The sequence below is a fragment of the Pseudochaenichthys georgianus genome, chromosome 5 (assembly GCF_902827115.2).
Source record: "Pseudochaenichthys georgianus chromosome 5, fPseGeo1.2, whole genome shotgun sequence".
NCBI lineage: Eukaryota > Metazoa > Chordata > Actinopteri > Perciformes > Channichthyidae > Pseudochaenichthys > Pseudochaenichthys georgianus.
Genome location: NC_047507.1, coordinates 34,915,906 through 34,942,487, shown reverse-complemented (window position 1 = coordinate 34,942,487; position 26,582 = coordinate 34,915,906). Strand labels below are relative to the sequence as shown.

Here is a 26,582-nt window from a genome sequence, read left to right as displayed (position 1 = left end):
AAGAACAAAACACAATAAAACGAACACAATACATGAAGAAGAAAAGTTAGTAGCTATGGCGAGTTCACACAACACACAGGAGCTAGAAGACCCACCTGCTTCTTTTAAATCAGGTGTGTGGGAACATTTCGGGTTCCCTGTGGACTACAACAATGATGGGGTGCGAGTTGTGGATCAGACGAGGACGGTGTGTCGGCGTTGTTCGACAGCGGTGCGGTATGCTAGTGGTAACATGTCAAACATGCTCAATCACATCCGAGTCAGTCTCAGTCCCCAGCGAGAGGGTTTTCTCGACGGCAGGTGACATAGTTATAGACAAACTCATCTTTTTGAAGAAAAACTTGAAAATAGAGTAAAGCTTGAGTACCTTTTTATTTAGGCATAATGGCCTCACACACTCACAAGTTAATTGCACATGTTAGACATTGCTCCTAAAGGTACAGATTTTATTTTGTTTTATATTTATCATTGTATTTATTTTATATTTTGACATCAGGAGATGTTATACAGTTCTGTATTGCCTTTTATTGATTGTGATTGAAAAACATTCTTATTATTTATTTTAATATTTTCAATACATTCTTTTTAGTTGTACAGCTTATTTAACCTTTTTGTTTGACATCAGCCATTATAAATAGTATGGCCATCTGAGTGTGTGTGTGTGTTACTGTTTGTAGTTTGTTTTTAACTGTGTACTCTCTCAACCCGTCAGATGTTATAAACTACAGGCCTGTCTCTCTCCTCCCGTTCCTGTCTAAAACACTTGAACGCGCTGTCTTTAGACAACTCTCCTGCTATCTCCATCAGAACAACCTTCTGGATCCGCACCAGTCTGGTTTCAAGGCAGGTCACTCCACAGAAACTGCCCTCCTTGCTGTCACTGAGGAACTGCACACTGCTAAAGCAGCCTCCCTCTCCTCTGTCATCATCCTTTTGGACCCGTCTGCTGCATTCGACACGGTGAACCATCAGATCCTCCTTCGCACTCTCCAACAACTTGGAGTTTCAGGCTCTGCACTTTCCCTCCTCACCTCATACCTCAAAGACCGCACCTACAGGGTTACTTGGAGAGGGTCCGAGTCCGACCCTTGTCAATTAACTACAGGGGTCCCTCAGGGCTCTGTTCTTGGTCCCCTCCTCTTCTCCTTGTACACAAACTCGCTCGGATCAGTCATTAGCCCGCATGGTTTGTCATACCACTGCTACGCTGACGACACCCAATTAATTCTGTCCTTTCCCCGCTCAGAGACCCAGGTCGTCGCACGCATCTCTGCTTGTCTAGCTGACATCTCTCAGTGGATGTCTGATCATCACCTCAAGCTCAACCTTGAAAAGACTGAACTGCTTTTCCTTCTGGGAAAAGATTGTCCCACTCTTGACCTGACAATCAACATCGGCACCTCTGTTGTTTCCCCGACTCAGACTGCAAGGAATCTGGGTGTGATCCTAGATAACAACCTGTCCTTCCCTGCAAACATCGCTGCTACAACCCGCTGCTGCAGATACACGCTTTACAACATCAGGAAGATACGTCCCCAGCTGACCCAGAAAGCGACGCGGGTTCTGGTCCAGGCTCTCGTCATCTCACGCCTAGACTACTGCAACTCCCTCCTGGCTGGTCTACCTGCATGTGCCATCCGCCCTCTGCAGCTCATCCAGAATGCAGCGGCTCGCCTGGTCTTCAACCTTCCTAAATTCTCCCACACCACGCCGCTCCTCCGCTCCCTTCACTGGCTTCCAGTAACTGCTAGAATCCACTTCAAGACAATGGTACTTGCGTACCATGCTGCGAATGGATCTGGCCCTTCCTACATCCAGGACATGGTTAAACCGTACACCCCAGCACGTGCACTCCGCTCTGCATCAACCAAACGGCTCGCTGCACCATCGCTGCGAAGGGGACCCAAGTTCCCATCAGCAAAAACACGTGGGTTTGCTATCCTGGCTCCAAAATGGTGGAATGAGCTCCCCATTGACATCAGGACAGCAAATAGCTTACACACCTTCCGGCGCAGACTAAAAACTCATCTCTTTCGACTCCACTTCGAGTGATAGAACTATTAACAAAGCACTTATATACTAATAAAGGGCTAGCTTATCTAAAGCCAGATAAGTAGCACTTGAAATGTTTTTGCTCTATGAAGCCTGATGTACTTATATGATTCTGTTTTCTTCAAGTTTGTATTTTGTTGGTCGAACGCACTTATTGTAAGTCGCTTTGGATAAAAGCGTCATTTAAATGTAATGTAATGTGTAATACAGTTAAAGATTCCAAATGTTAGAGTTCCTTATTTTCATACCAAAACTTGCACTACTGTTGCAATGCATTTGGGACTTTTTTTTGCTTTTCCTTGTTGTACCGAACCCGTACCGAACCGTGACTCCCAAACCGAGGTATGAACCAAACCGTGACTTCTGTGAACCGTTACACCCCTAACGCGGGTGGTTCTTTTTTTATGCGGAAGTAAAAATGTCTTACAAAAACGACGCCAGATGTCACTGTAGTGTATATTTATGTATATTCTTTTGAAAATCTAGCGTATACATCATTTTCCTACACATTTATTCACTGGGGTCTCTGACATGCAAGTTGCTCTTTAAGTGTGTATATCTGATCTCAAATGTCTAAAATGAATATTTTGAATAGATTTAAATGTTTTTGAATGTTTTTTCTTTTGCACTGTGATAATTCTTATACATTTGTCATGTTTTTTGTTTGAATATGCCATATAACTAGACTAGCCTTGCTCTTGTAGTAAAAGTGATGATGAATATATTGTCTTGAAAATGAAATTGGACCATGAAGTAATGATTTGTCTTCAACCAAGAAATTAGGATTTAGCACAAACTAAGATATGCTTCAATCGTTTACTAAGGTTTTCTATGATACTCTGGTTGTATATTGATGGATTGTGTTGGTGCGTGTTTCAGTTTGTGGAGAAGAGAAAGGAGATGAAGGCTGATGGGAGGACGGACAAGGAGCTAGAGGAGAGCTACTGCTTTTTGTTGGCTGAAAATGCTAAAGTGAGATTAACACTGTCTGAAGTCACACCACACATCTCTCAAAGTCATCAGATCATTCTGCTGTTAACAATACACACAACTTCCTGTCTTTTTTTTTTTTAGTCGTTGTGGTTTTTATACTTAATTACTGACAGGATATGGACATGGCATGTACCTAAAGTAACAGTACACAATTACAAGAACAATTATAATAATACTGCATTTAAATCTCAATGAAAATGCACTTTGACCATTATGATAACTGTACACTTATTTAAAAGCAATAACTCCAAATGCACATATTTTTAGGAAAGGAATAGGAAACTATCTGAACAAGAAAATCCTTGTCTCTTACAAGCTTTATCGTTAAGATTGATATTTATCCCATTCTATCAATCTAATTTCTCCCTTTTCTGAATTGTTTGTGTGTTGTAGCTGTCTGCGCTGTGTGAGAAGGGGCTGCAGGTGGGTCAGAGTTGGATCACAGTGCTGGGAAACCCCACCAAAGGTAGGAGTCACAGCTTTAACCATTTTGTATCTGCTTATTTTGAATTCCCAGCTTATTCTCAGTTTCATTGTTATTTGTAACTTCCATTGGTGAACACATCCAGCACTAACATCTACCCTTTTGTAGAATCAACCTTCTTTTTGCCCACAAGTTGGTGTAAGATGAAAGGAAATGAACCTGTGATTTTATTTGTGTTCTTCCTGTATGTGTTTCTAGGAGTGTATCTGTCCAAATATTCAGACCTGCTTCAAGTCAACCCCATAAATCCCGGGTTCACAGGGGATATCGTCATCTTCAAAGTGATGAAGGTAAATCATGTCAGACACAGGAAACGAGTGAGAAGTCTCTGCTTCCTGCTTTGTTGCAGTGCAAATGTTTTTTTCTCTATCTATTTTGTTTTCATGTCGATAAAGATTCAAAGGCTTTATGTCATATGTAGTAGCTACAGTGTAGAAATGAAAATCTTAAGTCCCAAGCTCCTCCAACATTGCAACATAGTTATATAGGACATAAAACAATAAAACAGATTACTAAAACCAACAGAGTAGAATAGATTAGAGTAAAATAGTGTTAGATTACGTTGCAGACCAATGTGCAAGTAATGCAGATGAAGTAAACTATAAACATGTCAGAAAAAGAATAAAATAAATAAATACAATAAGCTCAATAATGCAGAGAATGTTGTGAGTGACCAAGTAAATGCAGGAGTCTATATAGAAGATATACAATAAAAACTAACCAAAATGAGTAGACATAAACTTATACAGACTGATAGATAACTCCTATAGGGATGTACAGGTGAAGTTGGATCTGGAGTCAAAAGGCTTGTTTGAGACGAGCTGCGGCTCGCCTCGAAAGTAGACGAGAATAGCCGATTGCAGCCGGGGGAGGTCTCAAAAAGCTCGCCTGAAGTCGGACAGCTCGGAGTCGGCTTGACTCGGTTTGCAATGGCAGAAATTGCGTTGGCGTTCTCCGTTGCAGACGAAGTGGATGCAATAGAAATCCCACAATTATTATACCACTACAAATGAAGGACTCGATTGTCTGTTCATTTTAAAACAAATCAATACAAGGGGGGTTAAATCCTACATGTAAAAGACAGAACCACTACTTTTCAAAATTACTTCCGTCAGTGGTCTTGACCAGTTTGCATTTATAAAGAATGCACAAATGTGCTTAATCGTTAATGTCAGATATGTACGAAGTAAATACATTTGTTCCTGCTCAAGATTAGATTCAACTTTATTGTTATTGCACATATTACAGGTACTGAGACAACGAAATGCAGTTTAGCTTCTAACCAGGTGCAACAAGCAGTGAAGTGAAAAGTAATGTACACAATCTACAGAATAACATATAGAATGAATTCAATGATGAATAAACAGTAAGGAGGGTTATGAATAGATATACACAGCAGCCTGTGAGCAGTATGAACAGTGTATGAATATGCTAAGATATATAAAGTATGAAAACGGTAAGCAGTGCAAGTATAGTATAAAATATATAGATATTAATTTCATGATGATAAACATTGTGGAACAATGATGAAAAATGGGAATGGATGTGGCTACGTAAAACTGACACAAAACAACAGAAAACTTTTGCCGAGCCAATTGGAGAGTTTAATCAGCAGCACGGGGTAAAAACCACCAATGAGCGCTCAGCTCGAGATACCAGCGAGTCATTTCCCATCAAGCATTTCGCCTCTGCAGCCCGTGGAGAGGAACGGCGCCGCCTCGCTCTCAAGTCTGCCGGCGCCTTTGTCCCGCGAGATTTCAACATCTCATGCAGTCGAGTCTCCAGAGCAAGTCGGACAAAATGACTAACCATCATGCAACGCACTAGCAAGACGGCGGTCTGCGTCGGTCTCGCTCATCTCAAACGAGCCTCATGTATTGATGCTCTGTTTTTGGTTTACGCCAACCCAAAGATGATGCAAACAAAACAGCCTGTGCACCACAAAAACAAAACAACACAAAAACAAAATGCCGATAACACACTCTTGGATTAATTGCCTCATACCTCGTCCCTTGCCTCACACCTTTTTCAAAATACTGAAAAAAATAGAAGAGCTGCAATGAGTCTCCCGAGCTTTGCCACATCATCTGTCTGGCTTTGACCATAATGATAATAAAATAACTCAAATTCAAATATCTTTCTCACGCCTGTATTTTTGAGTCACCAAAAGTTTGCCACATCAGTCAGACATCCAACCTCCCTTTAGAGATATCCAACCAGGTAGATACATTTTAGTTGTTTTCCAAGCATATGGTTGCCACTGTCAGTGTAGAGCCTTGCATAAACACATATCTACACAAATACTTTACCTACCCCAGCATGACTACATGAAAAACATCAGATACGTGTATTCAAAAAGGTAGGTCTTATTAACCAAATCTTTGGACAGAAAAATATCTCTAATAGCAGCTGTTACATTATTTGTTGTTTACGATAATCTAGGTCAAAATAATTCACAAATCCAATGATGATCTTAAGAACATTTGAGAAAAATATAATGCTTCGGTCAAATTCATCTGTTCATTGTAACCCCAGTTTGTATGTGGGGGGTTAGCCATCAAACCTTTTTTGTTATGCTGCGTTTGGGGATAACGAAAATACTTAGGGTTTCACGAGTATACTAATAATATTAATCCTGACATTTGAACACACTAGTGAACTTTATGGTGAATGATTTTGGACACAAAATCTGCTATAAATAATGCTATTACCTGATCTTGGTGTTAAGTCTTCTTTCAAATAAAAAAAGTGATGGAAATGGTAATAAATAATCTGTTTTTTGACCTTTGGATTTGTATCTGTTTTTTTATTTTAGGGTAAAGTGAAGAGCATCTATGAAAACATGAAAAACCTTTTAGATCCAACGCCTCGCTTCGACAGCCACACCTCCAAGAACGCCAGCAAAGTCACATCGCTCTCCTCCTACCGCGCCTTGGAACTCACACAGGTAAAAACACACACACTTGGACAGAGATATTTTCATACAAATGATACATCACATTTCATCTGTTGGACAGTTACAATAATTATGTTAATGCTTTTAACTGCTTTTTCCATTGTTAATAAGGCTCTTAAGTAATGTTCACATTGGAACTTAATCATGTTTTAAATCTCAGATGTAAACGTGTCACATGAAACACCTGGTGGTACTGTGGCTTGGTGCGTGAGGGCTTTAGGTGCTTTGAAAATAAAGTAATGAACTATTTATGACTCAAAACTGAATTGAGCTTTGAACGCTGTTGTTCTTTTTATGTTTTTCAGCAATACTTCTACGAGTATTCCTTTGACGAGCTGCGGCCGCGCCCTCGTCAGGTCTGTCCGTACGCCGTCATCTCCTTCCTGTTTAAAGGAAAAGACTCTTCACTTCCCAGCAAACCTCTGGCCCCCATCAGGTATGGAGATATAGTTCAAGTTAAAATGCAATTGTTTTAAACAAGTGAACATATTGAATGATTCTAAATAAAAAATATCCAGAAACACTTAATAAGCAGATGCATATTGAGGATCTCCCGACATTTAAATGAAGACACTCAAACTAAATACTTTCAAATAAACCCCTAAGCAGTAAGCACTAATTGCCCTAATTAACATGTTCTTTGTGCTCTTTGTTTGATGGACAGGTTGAACAGTCAGTCAGCAGAAGCCAGTAAAGGTGAGTCCCTGTCATTAAATCACAACACTCCTTAAATGAACTTCACCCTTGCAGCTCAAATATAGGACCCACACACCAATGTAATTGTATCAAGGTCTTAAAGAGATTCAAACATTAAGCTCAACAAAGTGTCGATTGTTTAACTGTTAGCTATCGTCTGTTCCTCTCAGAGCGCGCTCAGTTTACAGTGTGGAGCGGAGATCTGGTGAAAGGTGACCGGCTTCTCTTTCAGATATCCCTCCGCTGCTTCTCTCCTCCCTTGCTGCCCCACAGACTGTGAGTACTGCCCTTACTACTCCAGCTCTTTAAACTGTTTAGTAATACTTTGTAATATATGCCTGTTACTGAGTGATGAGTAAGGCAACAAATACATAAAAAACAATATACTTCTATGCTCCTATAGATCTTTAATGTGTGCACACTTCCTTCCTAGAGTGGGTTACATTGAGCTGAATAAAGTAGAACAAAGTGACCCTCCATAAAAGCAAGATATCCAACCATTAACCCTACAGGGGAATTGACACCCCCATGTTAATGACTTTATCTCCACATAGACCCCTATCTTGTCTTTTACTGAAGTGTAATAAATAAATACAAACTGCTTTCAAGTGAACCAGAGTGATGCAATACAGATAAATGTTCCACAGAGGGTCCAAGAGTCTACCAACCGCAGCCTCATTAAATCCTGTTGGTGTGTTTGGTTCATCTGGAGCCAATATGACTGTTAGAGCCTATTTAGACAATAAAAAGGAAAGCAAAATAATCCACCTAGAAAAATAGATGATTTTCAAAGTTCAATAAATACATGATTTGTCCAACGTAAACAAGTATTCCTGTAAAATAATTGTGATCTCTATAGTGAACTGACCCAAAATAAACGTCTTTATGATTTATGCCATAATGGAGCACCCCCTACGTTGATCATTTGAACTGGACCTTAACAGTTAGAACTTTGATGGATGTATTTGTTAAACCAATGTTAAGAAAATGCATTTCTGGTTAGTAGAATTTTGTAATGGTGTAAATCAAATGGGTGAAGGATGATCTATGAACCTCCTTTTGATTTTTTTTGTGAGAGTTCATCTCCCAACTAGAAGTAACTTTCTTATAATTTAAATACAGGTTAGACCAGTGTGTCACATGTTAAGATGATTTGCTCTGTGTCTCCCCTCGTGTCTCCTTCAGACCGGAGAAGTTAGAAATGGGTTGTGTAATGAGGCTGGAGCAGCTGACCAGGTACCTGTCCTCTGACCTGCTCTCCTACAACCTGTACAGCAGCAGCCACCAAGGTGAGGCCAGATTAACACTCAGTGACTATACAGCAGCTGACTCAAAGGATTCAATTATTCAAAGGCTTGTATTGGGTTTTTAATTATTATTAAACTGTGAATTTTCACTCAAATAAATACAAAATATAATAAAATAAACATTAAGGTGCAGCATTTCATTGAACTGAAATAATCTGTATTTGAACTTTACTGTACTAGCACCTAAGCAGCCAGTTTGACATTATGACTTGCTTGTCATTGTATTTTCATGTTTTTTGAAAGAAAGATGAACTTGTCCACATTGCTTGCCGAAAGGGCAGATCTGCTGGCACTAACAATGTCTCCTGCTGTGGAGAACACCCTCTTGCTAGGGACAGAGGTAGCCGATACAGCCAGGTAGCACTTTGCTAACATGGCAACATAAGGATATTTGGCGTTTGTAATAGGGATCGACCGATATGGCTTTTCCAAGGCCGATACTAGGGCTGAACGATATACCGTGTCATGGCGATAACCGCGATATGCGCATGCGCGATATTCACACCGCAGGGACGTGCGGTTTTATTCTTTTTTTTTTTTTTTTAAATGCTAACGCACTTTAGCACAAAATTCAAAATAAAGATACCCTTATTACTTATCGAAACTGCACATACAATATATCCGATTAAAGCTGAGACTCCACAGATTATTTAAGTATAGTATCTAAGCGATCCGATCTCGCAACAGGGGAAGCAAACCCAGACATCACAACACGTACCTTTTTTACGGAGCTTTTACGGGAGATCGTCTCACCGTAGATGTCAATCTGATCAAAAGACGTGTTCAATGGCATTAAAACGAGAAAAAACGCGGCTGAATCGGTTGATCCATAGGTTGATAATGTATCTGTGGCTTTGAAGCAATTGTTTATAATCCATAATTCCATTTTTATGTAAAAATTGGAGCACAAAAGTTAGCTGCTAATGGTAGCCACCAGAGTGTATGCAGCTTCCGGTTTTGGCTACGCATCACTCTCACTCCTTATTTGGTAATGTGTGTGTGTGTTAGTCTGCGCTGGACTGCCGCATAGCCAAGACCGGAAGCAGCAGCCACTCTGGTGGCTACCATTAGCAGCTAACTTTTGCTCTGCGATTTTTACATAAAAATGGAATTATGGATTATAAATTAAATCATTTTTGTATACAGAGACGTTAAAAACCTATGGATTAACCGATTCAGCCGTGTTTTTTCTCGTTTTAATGCCATTGAACACGTCTTTTGATCAGATTGACATTGGGTGACATTGGGTGGGTGGGTGGATGGGTGTCCTCAGGCTGTCCCACAACAATGCTTTGGAGTCATGACAGAACGCACAGTCATGCCTTTTCAAATGAGTGTGCAAGTTTGATGTATTGCCAGCCGCGTAACCAATTTTATTTGAAAAATGCCGACAAACAGCTTTGGTTCGGTCCACCTGTCTTTGTCCGTCATCCTTGTACGTAACTGCGAAACCAAAATGTTCCCAAACCGGAGACTTCAATGATGCTGGAGGATTTTCGAGTTCAACTTGATCTGCGTTCGCCATTTCGACAGTTCCTCAAATTACTGACTAAATTTGAACGCATCCCTCTGACCAGCTCTCTCGTCCAATGAAATGACTTGGTCACTCTATGACGCGTTGAACCCAATGTGAGCAAATTACACTGAATGCTGCGACGCAGCACCTGAGATTACTTCCAAAAAGTTGTTCACGTTCTCAATTTTTTACGTTTAACGTTATATTCGTTCGGTACACACATGTACCGAACCGAAGGGCCCGTACCCAATAATTTCGGTACCGGTACGTATACCGTTACACCCCATTTATTTGTCATATGCACAATGGATACTCCGTAGTTTTGGCAATGAACATTAGAAGTCCCAGACTCCCCCAACATCGCAACACATGATGAACTTCACTTAAAACTTTTCAAATTGAAGTTATCATCAATCCTGAACCTGCATTTACAATATTAGAAGACAGCAGAATATGTATTCCTTTGCGATTTGTTTTTAATCATCACTGTCGTGTCTATTTATCAAGTTTTGTAGCCAATTTCATATATTTTTTACAATCAAAGCTTCTATTGAGGTTATCGAATGTCTGTCATTATATTTTACGACATATGACTTTAAGAAAATCCTTAATTTGATGTATTATATTAATTTAGACTTCTTTTAAATTAAATCAACTTTTTATAACTTCTCAGTATGTGCCTCAATGCATATATGTGAGAGGTCACAACATTTTTACATGCACTTAAAATGTTGTTTTTCGAAGCTAAATGCAAACAAATATGGATTGAAGCAGAATATTATTGAAATAATTGTTCTTTGCAAGTATGCAGACAAAAAGGTAATATTGGTATCATCAAAAGTATTGTGTTTTTTGTGTGCGTGTAGTTGTGAATAGCGGTCATTGCTGCAGTCTTCTGGAGGTGACAGACAGAAATCGGTCTACAACCAGCGTGACCGGACTGCTGCAGGAGCTGGAGACAAAGAGAGTGGTGAGTTTTTTTTCTACCTTTTTTATTTTATTTGATTTTAACAGGAAATCCACACCTTTGGGAAATAACAGGATCTGGTATAACACACTACAGGAAAGGAAAACGCCAAGAAGCATAAAAGGGCCTCTTTAAACTCATGTCACAACGCTCTCCCCGACCAAATGAGAGCACCACAGACCGTGGAGGCTTTAAAAAAAGGCCTCAAAACCCATCTCTTCAAAAGAGCCTTTGCCTAGACCTTTTTATCACTCTTTTATTTATTTTTTATTTATTTGTATTGCTTTTTTATTAATTCTACAGTGTTGTGTAATGTTTATTTATACTGTTCATGCTCACTACTTGTTGCACTTCGGGATTTGAATTCAAATATGAAGTGTTTTATAAATGGAACCCATTATTATTATTATTATTATTATTATTAATTATTATTATTAGTAAAAGATATTGATGTTTGTAAATCTTCCACAGGGGATTATTACCTCCAAACTTTCAATATATATAAATTAGAAAAAAGTGATTTAAAGGAGAACTGCTTTAAAAGAAAAAGTGAAATAATGAATAACTGTTAAATGACAGTCGTCCGTTTCCCCTCAGGTTCTGGTGACTGCACTGTCAGACAGAGGCTTTCTCCTCCTGTTATCCAGTGTTCAGATGGCCATGCCCCCAGGTATGATGTGGTTTGGTGAACTTGTAAATAAGGTCGGGAAAATATTGGAGAAGTTGTCTATTATTCCACTTGCTAGTACACCGTTAATTAAAAAAAAATCATATTTGCAGTAACATTTAATTAAGCATGAGAAAAATATATACAGATAGAGATGTGGTTGATATAACATCAAAAACATTGTGGGATTATATTTTCTTTGAATTGGTATGGTTTTTTTTAAACGGCTTGGCTTCAAACTATATCATCATTGTGGAGGAAACTTCTGTGTAGCAATGCAGTGGGAGTCACTGACTCATGAAGGAGACACAGGACGAGCAGGAGTTCTGATGTCAAACACTGAGATTTAATACAAGCGTCGGCCGGAGAAGTCACAAGTCACGCAGTCAAAGGTTCTGACAGCACGGGTGGTTTGCCATGTCAAATCTGATCAGCCTCGCATCTTGGTAGACCTTTTATCTAGTTTACAGAGAGTCAAATCCACATATTGGGGATGGGCGTAAACATCTGCAGACACAGGAGATGTCTCTCACATCTCTGGAGCTTAGAAGCTAGAGTTCTCACACTCGCAAAACCTCCCTATGCCCTGTAGGTCAAGCTGTAAAACCTAGTATCAACATACGACTGCATCAACACATTCCTTACGGGAGATTAGTAGCAGGGATGGTCGTACATGTCAACACACAAAATAAGGTTAAATGTTTAGGAGTAAAGACAAAATTAATCCCTAACAATCATAGCTTTCAAAAATATAAATGTCAAGTGTGTCAATGAATTGTTTAGAACCAAATGTATAAGGAAAGTTATATATTTTTTGGTTGTAGGTATGAATAAGAAGAATAGGAATAACAATGATTTTTTTTGTTTTTTTCAGAGAGAGAAGAGAACTGGAAGAGAAGTCTCCAGGCATTGTTTGTCTTCCCAGAGTCCAGAGATCTGTCTAAATCCAGTGAGTAACTGATCTTCTTAATTTTACAATACGGAACCTTTCAACTATACCCATCTGCCCCCAAATACTGATCTAAAGGTTGAAGTGAAAAGGAATTAGCTAAGACCTGAGCAGGGCTGCAGAGTTAGGAGACAATTATCTGTTTGTTTTATTTCTCCTTTTCTGTCATTCTTTTTATTTAAAATCGCTGTTAAAGGGAGGCAATCCTCATGACACGCATTTTTAAATAATTATTATCCGATAAAACAGACCCGTGTCTGCAAGTCTTTTTTTTTTTTTTTTAATCCGATGACGTTATCTGTGATTTTAAGCTGATTAATTACCGAAATAACATCAACCCTGTGGGCGGTGCCATTTTGACGAGTCACATGACTTATTTTACCGGAAGTGACGTGAACTATGCGTTTGGTGTCGAGGACAAATTGACGTATGTGCTTTGTTCATGTTGTTTACTCTAGTTACTCTCACAATTCTATTGAAATATGCCTCATTGTATCGCGAAACATGGCCACAATTCGGATAGGAACAATCCACGGAATGCTCGGTTCCATCTATTGCCAACGGGTAAGCATAGGAAGTACGTTCGGAGGCAGTGGCTAGCGAAATGTGCTCGGCCCGAACCGAAAGATCCACAGGCGCATGGATGCAGCGAACATTTCAAGTTTCCGGACGACGACTCTGAGATGAAACATAAAATGGGATTTATTAATCAACCATTACTTAATGGGGATGCAGTGCACTGCCAATGCCAGCCAGCGTAAGCACATTACGCAGCAGACTTTACTTATTGTTTACTACGTAAGGAAGCAGGAATTACAGGACCCAGAGCGCACGGAGCACAGAGCGGACAGCAGATAACGGAATTGCAGTTTTATTGCTTTTAGATTATCAGAACATTTCAAAGGGGACACAGTCACATTGGATATTAACCTATGGATTAACTACATCATCGTTTTTATTGTTGTAATGCCATTGAAGTCCAGTTTAGACCAGACAAAGACCAAGGTAAGCCATGTTAGCCCAGCGCATGTTAGTACCTAGTAGTGCTGCACGATTCTTGCTCAAATGTGAATCACGATTTTCCTCCATAAGAATTGAGATCACGATTCTCACACGATTCTCATCGTTTCAATGAAAATATTTATTGCACTCTTACTCTTAGACGTCACGTGAGTACAATGAATTTAAACAGACAACATTTGTCTCTCTTGTAACAAAAACATAACTTTGTCTTTAGTCTGTAGTTGCTGAATACTGAACAAACATTACTACATTCAAAATGTGGCACCTGGAGCCAACTATTGTGGCTTCAAACAGACACCATCAACATCAAAGTGCTGGACTTAAATCCAAGTCTCAGTTTCTTGTAGCAAAAACATAGAGTAACTAAAATGAATTTGACAGCCAACTACTGTGGCTTTAAACAAAGTGCTCGACTTAAACTCAAGTCTCTCTGGTAACAAAACATACAGTAACTAAAATAAAGATATTGCTGCTGCCTGAGTGCTGAACATAAAAAATAGAATTTTTGCAGCTTTATAATAACAAAATGTAAACTTTGCAGTAGCACCTGTCCACAGTGACATGACACCCAACTACTGTACAACAACACCAACCTGTTTTTTACAGGGAGGAATGCACTTCAGTTACTCAAAATACCTCACCACAGTCACAGTGCTGAATATAAAAACAAAACAGTCACAGCTTTAGAATAATAATATAAAAAAAAGCCTAGCCGGCTAGCACCCAGTTCAACTACTGCACTTAAAGGTTCTTGTACTGAAAAATATATAAACTTAAACAAAGTGCTAGACTCCACTGAGTAGTAATGTCACTGAATCAAAAGGATTAATTTAAATACTACAGTCAGTACTGAATATAAAAATGGAACAGAACATAAAGTTACAGCTTCAGAATAAATGTAAACAAAGCCTAGCTGCCTAGCTACTAGCACAGTCCATCTACTGCACTTTAAGATTCTTGGCTAAGAACACCAACATGTCGACATTCTGAGGTTTCAGGGAGGAACGCTGGCAAGTTACAATGTCCCCCCCTTTTTTTTTCATCGGTGTTGTTGTCATTGTCCTCGACCTCCTCGTCACTCATTTCTGTGTCACTCATTTCTGTTTTTCCTGTACTACTAGTCGCTCTCGTCACTCTTTGCTAATCAGTGCTAATGCTAACGCTTCTGTAAACATACTGCCGGCTCCTGCCCTCACGTGCTGCAGTCAGTGAGTGTTGCCAGGTATACTTATTATAAGCCACATTGGGCTTATCTTCCTGTAAAGTTGCTTGGTAGTAAGGAATAATGGCTGTTGCGGTTGTGAGCTTGTAGATAGGTTATTTTCAAATAGCCAACCCGACATGTATAGGTTTAAAGTGCTCATGTTCTTTTGCGCTTGTTTCCATAGACCTGGTTGCTTATTCCTTCCGCAAAAACTGGCAACCGTAGTGGCTGCAGCGTTAACACTGCATGAGAGGAGGAGAGACAGACAGAACACTACCATTTGGATGCGATCATGGTACTTTAATGTTAAATGTATAGAGTATATTTGCTTTACATCGTTTAAGTATGATTGACATTGCAAGTTGGTATTATTCAGAAGCAAAATAATTAAAAATGCAAAAAAAAAAATCCAAAAAAAAAAATTCAGCATGACGTCATAGGATCGGCGTAATTTAGAAATGAGATCGCATAGGTGTCTGAATCGAGATCACGATCTTTTTTCGATTAATCGTGCAGCACTAGTACCTAGCGCCACTTGTTTTGATGTACGTTTTTGTTCATAACGTCGCGAGTTTGTATCTTTCAGTGTTGAGGTGGGCACCGTTAGATTCTGTGTCTTTACGATCATAAACGATGTGTTGGATGTGCAGCTAGGATAAGTAATAAGGGAGCTAGGAGTGATCTTCGGTGCAGTAATAGGTTAGCATTTTTCGCTCGGGCTAATTCAGAGGCTCACTGCTGGCATTGCGTTTTTTTTGAAGAAAAAAATGAAAAAAATCAGTTAAATTAGTTTTTTCCCCGTTATATGGATATAAAATATCCATATAATAATTGTTTATCAAATATTAAGGTTCCTTAGACGTTGTTTCCTGCAAATGACGCGATTTCGGCCCCGGAACCGGGTCCGTGGGGCCTAAGAGGATAACAGAGTATGTTTTTTATTTTTTTTTACAGTTGTATTTGGATGGAATTAATACCTATAGTGATAATTCAAAGTAAGTCCGCCTGGACTTTATTTTTCTAAACTTCTTCCTCGGCTGACGAGTCCGAACTCAAATACTCCGCCATGTTTTCGTCGTGTGTTTACAAAGTGAACGCATAGATGACGTCACAACCTAGTTCTTCGGATCATGTGACTACTGAAAATGGCCAAAATGGCAGCTGCCTGACGGAATATACAGGTTTTGATAAAAAAAGAGCTATAAAATCATTATTTACCGGGGAATATCACTGATTTCTTCAGGGTATGGTTTAAACATAATGTTTCACTAAATACTGAAGTTTTGATTAACTATCTAATGACTGGAGCCGTCCTTTAAGCTACTGTCTTTGAAAACGCTTACTGCACAGGTATTTCACAATAAAAGTGTTCGTGCTTATACCTTACTTTACAAAAGTCTGCAAAAAGTGTTTAGTTTCCCTGAGTTAACAGCAACTTTAACAACAATTTCCAATAATCTGCTGTACTGTCACCATAAACTACAGCCTTTTTATCACAATATAACAACATTTATAAACCCAGTTTAAAAAAGCAAAAAGGAATAAAACCGTAAACGCTAAACAGTGGGCCATCTAAGCTAATTTACAGATGGCCCTGAGCCCAATAGAGATTGCCCTGAAAAATGCGCGCGGAGGGTTTGGGGGGCCTCCCCCTAGAACATTTAGATTTGTGCAGGTCTTAGATGCTGTCTGGTGCATTCTCTAGACTGAATTATAAGATGAACCACCACAATATTATATTGTTCAATTGTATTCTTCATTTCACTTGTTTGTTTGTTCTTGTTTGTGTTTGCTCGCTTGCATGCCCTGCATAGCTATAAGAAACACTTAAGTTGTTGGTCAAGACACTTTCTATCTGATGAAGGCAAATGCCTTCCCAGATGGAAACAAGTAGAAAACATTACATTCAGTTATAACTGCCAAAACAAACATTATTTACAATATTATGGCCTATTAAAAATGTTTGTAATGTTAACTACTGTAAGTTGGTCGAACGAATGCCTCCTCATCCGGAAGCTGACCGAGCAGACCCGAGCAGCAGTCGAGAGGAGCCGAGCGCATCCGAGAAGCACACAAAATGGCGACGTCAGAGTTCCCGTTAGCCGGCAAAATCTAAATCTCTTTGGTCAAAATGTCCGGTCAAAATAATTTCCCTTTAGCGCAATACCGCTTCAGTTGCGCCACTTATGTAACAGACAAAAGAGTATGTGACTCAATTCTAATGTCCAACACTTAATGTGGAGAAAGAGATGTCCTGTATGGGTTGATTGTGCGTTGATCTGTTGGTAATGCCTCGGGGTTCCGGTGGGCATGTAAACAAATGCATAATGCTGCGCTATACTTTGTGGCCTCACCCAGTTGCATTGCGACACTTATTGTTTAGGTGTCTTTTAATAAGCAGGTAGTCATATCATTAGCTAGAACTAGCTGCATCTGATCGATATGGACATAAACGCGAGTGAAGTCTAATCTGACGGGAGAGAGAGATCAGCTGCTGCTGACGAGTCGAGACTCGACACGCAGCTCTGCATTATCACATGCAGCGGTCAGCGGACAAAACACACTTCAGGTTAGAATATCACACGTAGCTATTTTAATGACCTCTCAAACTACCTAAACTAGTTATAGATGTGTTTAGTTTTACTGTCGGGTCACTCATTACTGGATCCGCGAGCTGCATGATACTGGCATAATAGATTGCCCGATCGGGCAACCAGCAGGTGAGGCTTCATTGCCCGAGCTAAATACTAGAAGGCCCCGGGCCATCGGACAGCCCTTAATGTCGAGCCCTGTTCTGATGTAACTCTAAATGTTCTCTTCTTTCCTCCCTGTAGCATTCAGGGGTGCCTCCTCGTCCCATAATGCATCACAGTCTGGTAGCCCGGTGATGCCACGGCTCTCACAGTTTATTCCAGCACTGCACCACGCTCTGGTGAAGGCCCGCGCCAACCACCCCCCCGAGCTGTCTGCAGGCGTGGAGCACCTCACACGGGAATACCTCGTCGGCCTGACCGATGGGAAGGTAACATTAATTGTATTTGTATTATTTAATTTCTTTAAAAAAAGTAAAATAATGATTAAACAAAGATTAATGCATACTTGCAAACATCCAGTATCATGATCATATACAAAATATATTAAATAAAATGTATACATAGCACACGTATTAATGGACAAATAATAGATAATAAATAGATCTTCAAGTGGGCCAGTTGGTTTTAGATTCCTAACTGACTTTTCAATTAAACAGGCTTAAACAATAATGAGACGGATATCAGAATTGTATCTGTATAGGTTTACTTTGGATCACATTGATTACAAAACACCAAACTAGTATGCAGAGTAGATGAAGTACAACACACACATCAGTTATAGACAAATCTGACCCGTCTCCTGGGGCTCCTCTCACTTATTTTTCCGTTGACTTCAGAACACTTCTCAGTTATCACCATATTCTCCTTCTCCGGCTCACAGAGATATGTGGACACAACTGGTTTCACTCCCTCTTCTCCTAATAGCCATTAACTTATTACCCTCCTGTAGAAAATGTTTTTTTTACAGAAATACACAGGTATCATTAGTTATTTAAGTAAATACTTTATCTTATTTTCCCTTCAATCATAACACTAAAGCACATATTTCTGTCTTTGCCCTCCAGGTTCGACAGTACCCGATGGGCGAGTACGACTCCAAACTGGATGAGTGCATGAAGCTGTTTCCTGCTCCCAAACAACACCGGGTGAACATGGAGGGCTACCTGCGCTCCTACCTGTACACCCCCGCCCTGCACCTGCTGTCTGTGGCCCGGGCTAAACAGATGGTGGAGGCGCACTGCGGCCCAGAGGAGTCTCAGGAGGCCAATCTCAGGAGGAGTCTAGGAGGCCACAGAGAGGTGATGGGGAAGGAGGCGACCAGCAACTCTCGAGAGGGACAGACCAACACTCAGAAGGTGAAAACTGACATTTGGTCTAAAACAAAAGACACCTGCACAGAGCCATACTCAGTACCGTATAAGACCATATACACTAACTACTCTCCCACCTGTGTTGCCTGTACCTTTTTATATAATTTGTTTCCCTTTTTTAACCATACCATTTATATTTAAGATATTTTCACACAAATATTGAACATTTAGTACCTTTTTGTCCGTGCTTTTGAATTCATTTGTTGACAATTCTTTACTAATATGTTGTTGGTATGACATAATAGACACTAATTAGAAACCCTTAATTCTATTGTTATATATTTGTGTCATGTTGGCCTTTATAGTATTGAACTGAACACGTGATTTATTTGCCACTCAGATGCAGCAGCTGGTCGACCTGGTTCTGACCTGCAAGAGAAAAGCAGAGACTGTGGGGAGAAAGGAGGGAGGAGAAGGAGGCGTGAAGGTACACGGGAGGAAGAGGAAAATGGAACAGGAGACGGCAGAGAGGACACTAAAGTTCCTGAAGGCATCACAGGAACCCGGAAGACACAGCAAGTTTCCCGGTGAGGAGACAGGAGGTTTCTTTAAAACTAGCTTTTTATTATCCTGAGGGAACATCTAACTACTTGACAGGACATAGTATTTACTGTCAGGGGCGGACTGGGACTAAAATGCAGCCCTGGAAACTGACCCATCCGGCCACATGAAATGTCAAATGTTAGAAATCCGCTGTTTATTATTTAAAGTTTTACGTCCGATTCGCTCCTTTTTTCCTCTCTGTACACAGCTCCAGTTTGGGCATTGGCCTGTCATCAGATTTAATTTTTAGTTGCTGCTGTAGCGGAAGTTTAGTTTTGATGAAATACTCCAAATCTCCACCCTCCATAATTGCACTTGCTTCAGTTGCTTGCTACTTTTTAAGGGCGGTGATGACAGTTACAGTACGAACTGAAGTTGGTGCGATTTGATTGGATTGTGAGGCATGACGTGAGCCTCATCTGATTGGTCAATCCCTCCATTTTTTTCACAAAGGGAAGCCAATTTCGGCTGGCCTCCTCTCGCAACAGAGAGTGCAATCTACTGTTTCACCATAACATCTAGGGGGGCGCTGTTTCACTCTTTGTAAAATACTCAATGAGAATGGGGGAGAGACGGGCCGGCAGAATAATTACCGAAGCTAAACGAAGTGTTTTTATTTATTTATTAAAATTATAACTACAATCCAAACAAACAGGGGAAGCCTGGCTTCCCTTGGCCTCCAGGAGAAAATGCCACTGAGTTCAAGGGATAATTCTCACCCACCTCTTGCCTGCACTTGTATGTGCCAGTTGAGCTGGTTCTTCCACCAGCTCAACTCTGTCCCTCATCATGAACGCAGGAGGCTGGCTGTATGTCTGAACTCGCACCCTCATCATTCTCTTCATCATCTTGCACTTGTTCTAAGCTGCTGCTGATAGTGCTTGTAGCAGCGCTGCTGCCAAAAAGGTCTGTCGATTTGCGACATTTATATGCTTGACCTGCGAGTGACTTCACCTCTTTTTCTCTTGCCTTCTCGGCCCCAACTTTTTCCTTTCGTTTTCTTTGATTTGTATCCATGTTTTTTCATTCTCCCTGTCTGCCGCAGCGTCTAATCCCTTCTCTTCGTGTGGCTGGTCTTTTTTGTTCTTCGTGTGTGATTATTTGACAGATAAGAACCACACAACTGCATTAGCGGCCGCTGTCGCCCTCTGTCGGCCGTCAGCGCCACTTAAATGATGACGTTAAACAATTTTTTTTTAAAGGGCCGGCCGTCAACGGCCCTTGACGGCCGGCCGTTCTGTGGTTCTCCAGATTCTACAGATGGCCAGTCCGCCCCTGTTCACTGTTCTTTATGCGTTCTATGAATTTCTGCTTTCCGCAAATGTCTTACTGCTTACTGTATAATGTTTCCTCCCCACTCTGGGCTCCTAGTTGAGGGAAACCATATTCCCGCCCCCCCTGGCTCTCTTGGTTCTCTGATTGGTTCGGTTGGTTTGAAGGACGTGGATCTGAGGGAAGATGGATCTGAATTAGCTACTAGACTACTCTCTCTGCTAAAAGGTGACTGGATTCTGGGACTTTCTTCTTCTACATTTACATTACAACTTTTTCCAGCATATCATATTTTATTTATATACTTTTCTTTTTTATCCTTATACATTTATTTGACCGTTTCCTTAAGTTGTTCAAGTTACATCTAAACACGAGTTAGCACACATGTTTATGATTATAGATTAATCAATAAACGTTCAGCTTGATTTCCCATGACCACATCAGATTTTGCAAAATCTCTGCCGCTCAAATTTAAACGCATGCTCTTCACTAAGCTTTGTGTTTTCTTTTTATGGCCGTCAACCAATCAAGGACTGCAGAAGAATATTAGCTTGTACAGTGGTTACATCTGGCATATGATGGACTCGTGCTCATGCTGATATGATATGACATGTATGAAGTTTCCCGTCCTAAATAACCAAACGCACACACGTTAACCCACTATTGGCACGCTGACACACACTTAGTGTTGCAAAGTTTGAGACTTCCTCATTTAAATGTGTAACCTTTTATGAACGTCTTCAGCCCATTTTTTTTCTTTCTGAAAAACAGTTATCAATATTTTAATAACTTATTCAGACAATGATGTTGTAATTCATTGCTAAGCTTGTGGCTCTTAGTAATTGCAGGATATCTTCTCTCTGGCGAGCGAATATAATACAGTTAGCTTTCTTGTAAATATATAGTTTTGAATGAATAAATGATTGGAGAAATATGTAGTTTTACACGGAAAATAAATAAGGAACTCTCTATAATAGGCCTACAAAGACATTATAGATGAATCTTTTCTCAGATTCTCCTCTTAAAGTACAGTCGCATTGAAAAACTAAAATCGGAATTGGCCAAAGAAATTGCAATCAGTGCATAATGTTACGCTAACAACATTTTGAAAACTCCTGATGAAATTCAATACTTTTTTTAAATGATTGATCCTTTCCAACATACAGGCCTCACACAGGCAGCAAGAGGAACATCCAATCAGAGTGAAGTACAAGAGGTGGTGCAGAAGACATCCTGGCCCTTTGATAGGCTGGCCACCAAACTGGGTCTGCCCACCAACTGTGACATCGACCTGAGGGATCAGGAGGAGCTGGAGGTAACAGTTTAAAGATTACTGTTTTTCAAAAAAAGAAGCCACATATAGATTTTAAAGGTTCCATGTCATGGCCATTTCCACTGATCATAATTCCATTGTTGAGGTCTACTAGAATAGATTTATACTGTGCAATTTTCCAAACTCACATTGGTTTCGCATACAGCATCTCTGTAAAGTATGTGTATTCAGCAGTATTCACTCTCTCCACTAAACGGCTCGTTGCAGCTCTTGCCCCCCCCTCCCTGTGAGCACAGTGTGCTCTGATTGGTCGGGACGTTGTGAATCGCGCTGAGCTCCGTGGATGTGTGATTTCCTTGTTTAGCGATACACAGTGAAAGACAGCCAAACTCACCCTGAGCACACACAAAGTCACAGCCGAAGTAAAAACAATAAGTGTGGCTTGATATTGAGTAAGGTTGATAAACGCTGTGAGAATGGGTCTGCAGAGAGAATGTCGCCGCGATCCCAACTGTCTGTTATCAGCCTGCAGCCAGGGAGGAGAGATCAGCAGAGCTGCCTGCACTGAGTGTGTGAGGAAGTCCGTGGATTGGTCAATTTGGACCAATCAGCGGGGGCTTAACGTAACGGCTCCACGGATTGGTCCATTTCATTCCGGGTACGGGTGACATCATGCGTACCCGGAATAATCAAATGGACAGTGACGTATCTCCAACGAGGCGTTTTGGGGAGGTATTTTCTGTGTTTTACTCGCTACAGGGTGTACTTTGAGGGTTTTGACTCTGCACACCCTTTACATGCATAAAAACCTTCATAACACACAGGGGACGGGCAATAACCGGAAAAGCATGACATGGGACCTTTAATATGTTGTCATTTTTACATAGAAATACCTCTTTGTTGGCACCAAAATGATATTTAAGGATTATTTTAAAAGGTTATCATAATACATAAGCTACATAATGCTCATAAATACCACAGCAGTGGTGAAATGATTCCTTCATCTACTCTCAATATAGTAGATAAAGCACAATCCTCATTCTGTGTATAAAATAAATGAATACATACAATTCAAAAACCATTAGGCTTCATCAATCTTTAAAACAAAGATTTTTTTGAACATATGCCCGTGTCACACATTTTAAGAAGAACCTCAATGACAAAAATTGTACATAAAAAAATGAATGTGTAAATTAATTATAACAAGGCACAGTTTGTTACAGTATACATGCATGTTTTACAACTCTTTCTCTAGAGTTTATATGGCATTTCAATAGAAACGGCTGAATTGTATTTTAATTGATATTATTGATAGATGTTTTTAAATTCCAATTGAATTTATTCAGGCAATTTTTGCCTATTAATTGTTCTACACTATCTTCAATAGTAGATCAAAAGTTAAGTAAATTAAAAAGGAGCAGGTAAGGTTAATGCGCATTTTTGTTTCTGTGTGTGTGTGAAGGAGCAGACAATCGTCAGCATCAGTAGTTCGGAGGGATTCAGTCCCGGCTCCCACAGCGGGGAGGGGAATCACCATGGAGCAGCAGGAAGAGGAGGGGGGCTCGGGAAGAGGGCAGGGGGATATGAAGAGGAAGAGGAGGAACAGGACAAGATCCCGTGGGTTCTCATCCCTATTACAGGTCTGTCTGCCTGCCAAGGCTATTTACCTGTTAACATGGATAATGACTTCTCTTATATTCCCGTTTACACATCCTCCTTCATTCTTTCCCCAACTACCTTCTCAAAAAAGTTTGCGTTGTAATATTTCTGCAAATCCATAAACCTGGTGATATTTAAGTCTTTCTGACTAGAAATGTTTTCTTTTCTGCATGCATGCTCTACGCTAGTGTTGAACACTAGTTAGTTTGTGTTCAATACACAAAACTGTGTGTGTTGCTAACTGCGGTATAGACATAATGTAGACGCATATTCCAAATATGCTGGTATACATGCTTGAATAATTATCCTATAACCCAAATAAGTTAATTCAGCTATTTCAGGACATCAAGGCTATACATTTAGTTGTTTATACCTTTTTAAAATATTAAGTTTCTTCACTATTTTTCCTACTCTTCCAGTTTAACATTTCACGTTCAAGTTTTCAACAAAGTCATTGCAATGCATTTGAGCTGTTTGATTCAAATCATTTCACTTTTCTGCATTTCTCTGCAGAGTTCGGCAACACACTTACTTGGTTTTTGTAGCTAAAAGCAGCTGCCATTCAGCTAATCAAATATTCTGCTTTTTCTGCAAAATTCAGCAACAAATGTTCAGTTTACAGCATTCGCACGCATTTGCATTTTCTAGTTTGTTTACATATCCCAATATGTCATATTTGCAATAATAGTTTAAAATGACTGCATGTAAAATAAGGAAAATGAGGGGAAAAAATGAAAAAGGGAGAAACTTTTTAAATGTAGCCTGCACCAAAGTACACCAAATCTCACAAACTCCAACTTCATCCTTAACATGTTTAATTGGATTGGATTTATATATCACATATATATGTTATTTTTTATATATCACATATATATATATATATATATATATATAACATTTTGCCTAGCAGTGACCAGCATTACAAATCTCATGTACTGTAAACTCTGCTCTCTCTGCAGGGCTAAGTCATTCACGGTACACCCACAGAGACAGAAAACTCCCTCAGGACCCTCGTTTCCATCACCTCACCACGGCAACGACGATCACCACAACCAGCAAACCCCCCAGGCAGAGCCCCTCCCCGTCTCCCAGGCAAAGCACTCCTCCCTCCCCCATCCGATGCGCATCCCCCGAGCCCAGCCCTCCTTACTCCATCTCCCTGTGCCCGTCACCAGACCCCAGCCCGCCCCCTTCCCCCTCCCAGTGCCCGTCTCCAGAGCCCAGTCCGCCCGCCTCCCCGTCTCAATGCCCGTCCCCGGAGCCCAGCCCTCCCCCCTCTCCCCCAAAATGCCCCTCTCCACAACGCAGACCTACACAACGTCTGGACCCTCGTCTCCTTGGCCGCACCCCCCTCCCCTCCTGGTCCCGGCCAGCGGAGCCTAATGACCTCAGCCAGTTTAACAGCAACCACAGATGTGTTATCGTGGAGCCGGTCGCCCACCCCCCCTCCAGGGAATCTGCAGGTAACTTCACACATGCTCAAGTTTTAATCTGTTTGACTGGATTTGGTTGATATTGGCCATATGAAATATTTCAACATTTGTTGCTAAAATCCTAACATTTCCTCCAGAGGGAGTTTCTCTCCGACTCCCCCCTCATCCATTCCACCTACTTAAATGAATGTGTTATATACTTTCTTTACTCAGTATGCCTCTGTTGTGTATTCTGCCTCCTGCAGGGCCGTATAAGGACAGAGAAAAGACACCTCAGGGAAAGGAAAAGAAGAATGAAGAGCCATTTATTTCTACATCCATCCAGCCATCTGTACCTCCAGCGCCAGAGAGGAGGAGGAGCCTGTCACCACCCCCAACTCAGCCGGATGGAGAAGGGGAAGTGAAGGAAGTACAGGCAGACGTTTCAGAGGAGGTGGAAATAGTTAATATTCTCAAGAAGCGAGTGAAAGAAGAGGAGGAGGTGGAATTTATGGATGTGGAAGTGGGGGGAGTGAAGGACCTTGTAGGTGGCCCTTTGTTTTCTCCACCCGTCTCCGTACCTCCTACTTGTCTTGACAGCGTCGTTGACAAACACCTGGGCAACTTCTCCTCTGAGGTACAGCTCCTCCTGCAGAAGCAGAGCATTCATTACAGCTTCCCACATTCCACCTCCAACACAGAAACCTCCGCTCCTCATCACTCACTCCCACACGCCTCAATGTCTCAGTTTTCACAGTATGTTTCTTTCTACAACCCCTGCTCCCCAGTACAGGACCTCGTGGACCCACTAATGCACGACTTCAAAAGAATGTTTGAAGACGCCTGCCCCAGCCACAAACCTGGCAGCAGCAGGACTAATGTGGATGACGCACTAGCAAGCAGAGTTAGTGAGTTTGTGTCCAGCATCAGAGCATCTAAAGCTCCAACGAGTGGAGAAGATGACGGTATCGTTGGTGAACTGACAGCCGCTGACGTCAGTACCAACCCTGCACTCTCCAGAGGAAGTGATCCGTGGCAGCAGCACACAATCCCTAAGCATGTTCCCGATGCTACAGGCAACATCAGTCCCATGTTGTCGTCTCACGTCTCTTTATCGGTTACTATCGCTCCGTCGGATTCTGCCTACAAGCCGGCTAACACTTCTGTCCTCATTCCTGCTCCTAACAAGCCCCCACACTCCCACTGGAAACAGCAGAGTCACAGTTTAGAGATCAATAGAACTCATAACATCAGACAAACAAAAGAGGACTGGACTGAGCACTGTAGTGGTGAGAAGGGGGGGAGTAGTCTTGCAGGTACAAAGTACGAGGGGAGTTTGCCAGGGTTCAGCTGTGTCTCTGAGCCAGTCTCTGCCTCCGTCCCCGGGCCCACCCCCACCCCCCCGGCCTCAGCACTGAGCTCCCTGATCAGCCAGCTGCAGCCGGAAGTTTTTAACAGTCTGGTGAAGATCATCAAAGAAGTGAAGAGAAACACCCTGCAGTTCTACCTCCACAGCATGGAGCCGGGGGACCAGGTCCATCAAGAGGTCAAGGTAAGCTCTTGGGCTGCACACTTAAAATGTGATTAAGCAGCTGATACCCGATTGAGGGGTTCGGTTCACACTGGAGATCAATGACAGAGATTC

General features: G+C 41.0%; 1 protein-coding gene across 2 annotated transcripts in view; it reads left to right on the top strand.

The window, feature by feature from the left end:
* Positions 1 to 26,582, top strand: part of tasora (transcription activation suppressor a) — a 66,605-nt gene that overhangs the window by 14,690 nt on the left and 25,333 nt on the right. For both annotated transcript variants that reach the window (XM_034082611.1, XM_034082610.2), the window contains exons 3-21: positions 2,932 to 3,024; positions 3,439 to 3,511; positions 3,728 to 3,819; positions 6,345 to 6,476; positions 6,791 to 6,921; positions 7,150 to 7,181; positions 7,352 to 7,457; positions 8,367 to 8,470; positions 10,871 to 10,974; positions 11,569 to 11,641; positions 12,513 to 12,587; positions 17,649 to 17,836; positions 18,473 to 18,763; positions 19,119 to 19,305; positions 20,693 to 20,821; positions 21,760 to 21,908; positions 23,329 to 23,506; positions 24,485 to 24,988; positions 25,204 to 26,489. In XM_034082611.1, coding sequence (XP_033938502.1) covers positions 2,932 to 3,024; positions 3,439 to 3,511; positions 3,728 to 3,819; positions 6,345 to 6,476; positions 6,791 to 6,921; positions 7,150 to 7,181; positions 7,352 to 7,457; positions 8,367 to 8,470; positions 10,871 to 10,974; positions 11,569 to 11,641; positions 12,513 to 12,587; positions 17,649 to 17,836; positions 18,473 to 18,763; positions 19,119 to 19,305; positions 20,693 to 20,821; positions 21,760 to 21,908; positions 23,329 to 23,506; positions 24,485 to 24,988; positions 25,204 to 26,489 — 3,927 coding nt within the window. The remainder of the gene's footprint in view (positions 1 to 2,931; positions 3,025 to 3,438; positions 3,512 to 3,727; positions 3,820 to 6,344; positions 6,477 to 6,790; positions 6,922 to 7,149; positions 7,182 to 7,351; positions 7,458 to 8,366; positions 8,471 to 10,870; positions 10,975 to 11,568; positions 11,642 to 12,512; positions 12,588 to 17,648; positions 17,837 to 18,472; positions 18,764 to 19,118; positions 19,306 to 20,692; positions 20,822 to 21,759; positions 21,909 to 23,328; positions 23,507 to 24,484; positions 24,989 to 25,203; positions 26,490 to 26,582) is intronic.